The 2109-nt window shown below is 41.7% G+C and overlaps 1 protein-coding gene across 1 annotated transcript; it reads right to left on the bottom strand.

Moving 5' to 3' along the window:
* Positions 1–493: 493 nt before the first annotated feature.
* On the bottom strand, positions 494–1392 carry LOC140162372 (uncharacterized). Its single transcript, XM_072185579.1, has one exon. It carries the CDS (start codon positions 1136–1138, stop codon positions 494–496), a length of 645 nt encoding a protein of 214 aa, XP_072041680.1. The 5' UTR covers positions 1139–1392.
* Between the last annotated feature and the right edge of the window lie 717 nt (positions 1393–2109).

Genomic DNA, 2109 nt, shown 5'->3' with positions numbered 1-2109 from the left:
GTTGACTTTCACAAAAACCAGGAAAATGTAGAAGACTTAATTTTCTCGTCATAAAATTGATAACTTTTCTAACATCAAAAAAACTATTCAGTGCTTCAACACAAATCACCGAATTTTGAAATGAACATTCGAAACTTCATGAACGTGTTACTGGGTTTTCCTGACATTATAATTACATGATTATGTTTGAAAGTCGCCTATAAATTGTTCAGACCAGCCTGAAATACGAAACAAAATTTGACACGATGAAATACTTTGCATCTGTGTTCACATAAATGTACGTACATAAACTGCCGTCACTTTCAATTAGATTGTACGTAAATTGCAGGAAACCAAGGTCGTAACACCATGCTGCATTTTGGCTCTTTAACTTCGTGGCTCCGTTGAATGCGTGGGAATCTGGTAGAAAAATAATGCAACAAATAGAGGAACAAACTGGTAAATATTAATGTATGTTCACTGCTAAATCTTCAGCAACTGAAAGACGCAAAAGTCAATTCAGACGGTCTAACATGCTGCTCATGCAGTCCCTCTTCTTTCCCGTGGATGTCCTGGCGGTTTTGAGTAGGCCTATGGAAGGCGGGAATGTCTCCTCCTTGTTCAGCGGACAGTACTTGATGGTGTGGGCTCCGTCCCCACTGACCCCACATATGGGGCATGTGTAGTTGCGTAATATGGGACAACTGGTACGGCCCTCTGAGTCTTTGAGGATGTGGGCCCCGTAGACCATCTCGCTTTCCCCGTTGTTCTTGCAGAATACGCACCAAGTAGGTGTCCTGCGATTCTTGGCGCTTGGGAGTCTGGAAACCAGCTTCCTGGTGTTTCTTGGAGCAAATGGCTGGAATCCTGCACCGTCGTCGTCTACGTCTACACCATTCAACTTGAATTCATCCCAAGAAAACAGCTCCTCTGCACTGTGGGCGCTGGAAGTGCTGGTGGTGCGAGAACGACACACATGGTTGGCAGAACAACATGGCACAGCATTGTTGGTACTGGTAGTACTGTCAGTGTTCATATTCAAACTCGAGTTCAGGTTCTTAACCAGATTCACTAGTCCGAGATAATCTTCGAACGGTTTAAAAGGCTCTTCTTGCTGCTCAAGCTGGGCCATTCTTGACATCCAAACGTTGTTTGCCATGATGAAGTTGTAGTCACTATTTTTGCACAAAATAGACGAAAAGTCAAAGACGAGTTGAATTCAAAACCGTGGATATCAAATATCAAGCGACTAAATAATAATACGGTGTTGCAAATGCAGAGTCGAAACAACTTGGTGAATTTATTAAGCACGAGGTAAGACGTTCTCACGGCAACAAGTGTCAGATAAATTCTGTAGCGAAAACATGACAAGTGTCTGCTAATATTCTACAACCTAATTAAGTAGGCGGAGTTTGTCTTTATGGCGTACACAAAAACGAATACCTATCCTTGTGAGCATGCCGGCACCAATCCCACGTGGCTTTGTTTACGACTAGTCTTGCATCAAGTCTTTTACTACTCTCACATCCAATAACGACTCGTTGATTAAGCTTCGGCCTAAGTCTAATTCCTGAATGGAAATAGTGTCTTAAAACACGCGTGCGCAATTTTGACGTCTGGAAATGTAGCCCTGTGATTGGTTGGAAGTCACTCATTCATCTATTTTCCCCGGATATTTTGACTGGGGTCGGCACGTGGTGTAGATTTCAAAGGGATGTGCAAAGTTAACGCGTTACATGACGCCGTGTACGTAAACCCAGGGTGTAGAACATTCAACAAATTTTATTTTATTATTTCACTAAGGGGGTCAGACTTTCCCCCGGGGGCCCCAATAATAATTAATTAATATAATTGTTATTATTTACATGTATTTTACAATGTTGACCTTTAAATAATGTTGGAGGGCCCCATCCCCATGATACTCTGGCGGGTACTCTAGTCCCGTCCCCCCACCGAGACATCTCGGTATTCCGTTTTTACAAGGGGTTTATTCATTCATGATTTGAAAGTATCAGATGCAGATCACAACTTATTTTTACAAAATTGGTCCTAAATATTACAAACAAACGCATTTTTGAATCAGTTCCCTAATTAAATACAAAATCATGTATGACCACAGATATTGGAATG

This window comes from Amphiura filiformis, chromosome 10, assembly GCF_039555335.1.
Source record: "Amphiura filiformis chromosome 10, Afil_fr2py, whole genome shotgun sequence".
In the NCBI taxonomy this organism is placed as follows: Eukaryota; Metazoa; Echinodermata; class Ophiuroidea; order Amphilepidida; family Amphiuridae; genus Amphiura; species Amphiura filiformis.
The sequence above is the reverse complement of the archived record's forward strand: the minus strand, read 5'-3'. Positions and strand labels throughout refer to the sequence as shown.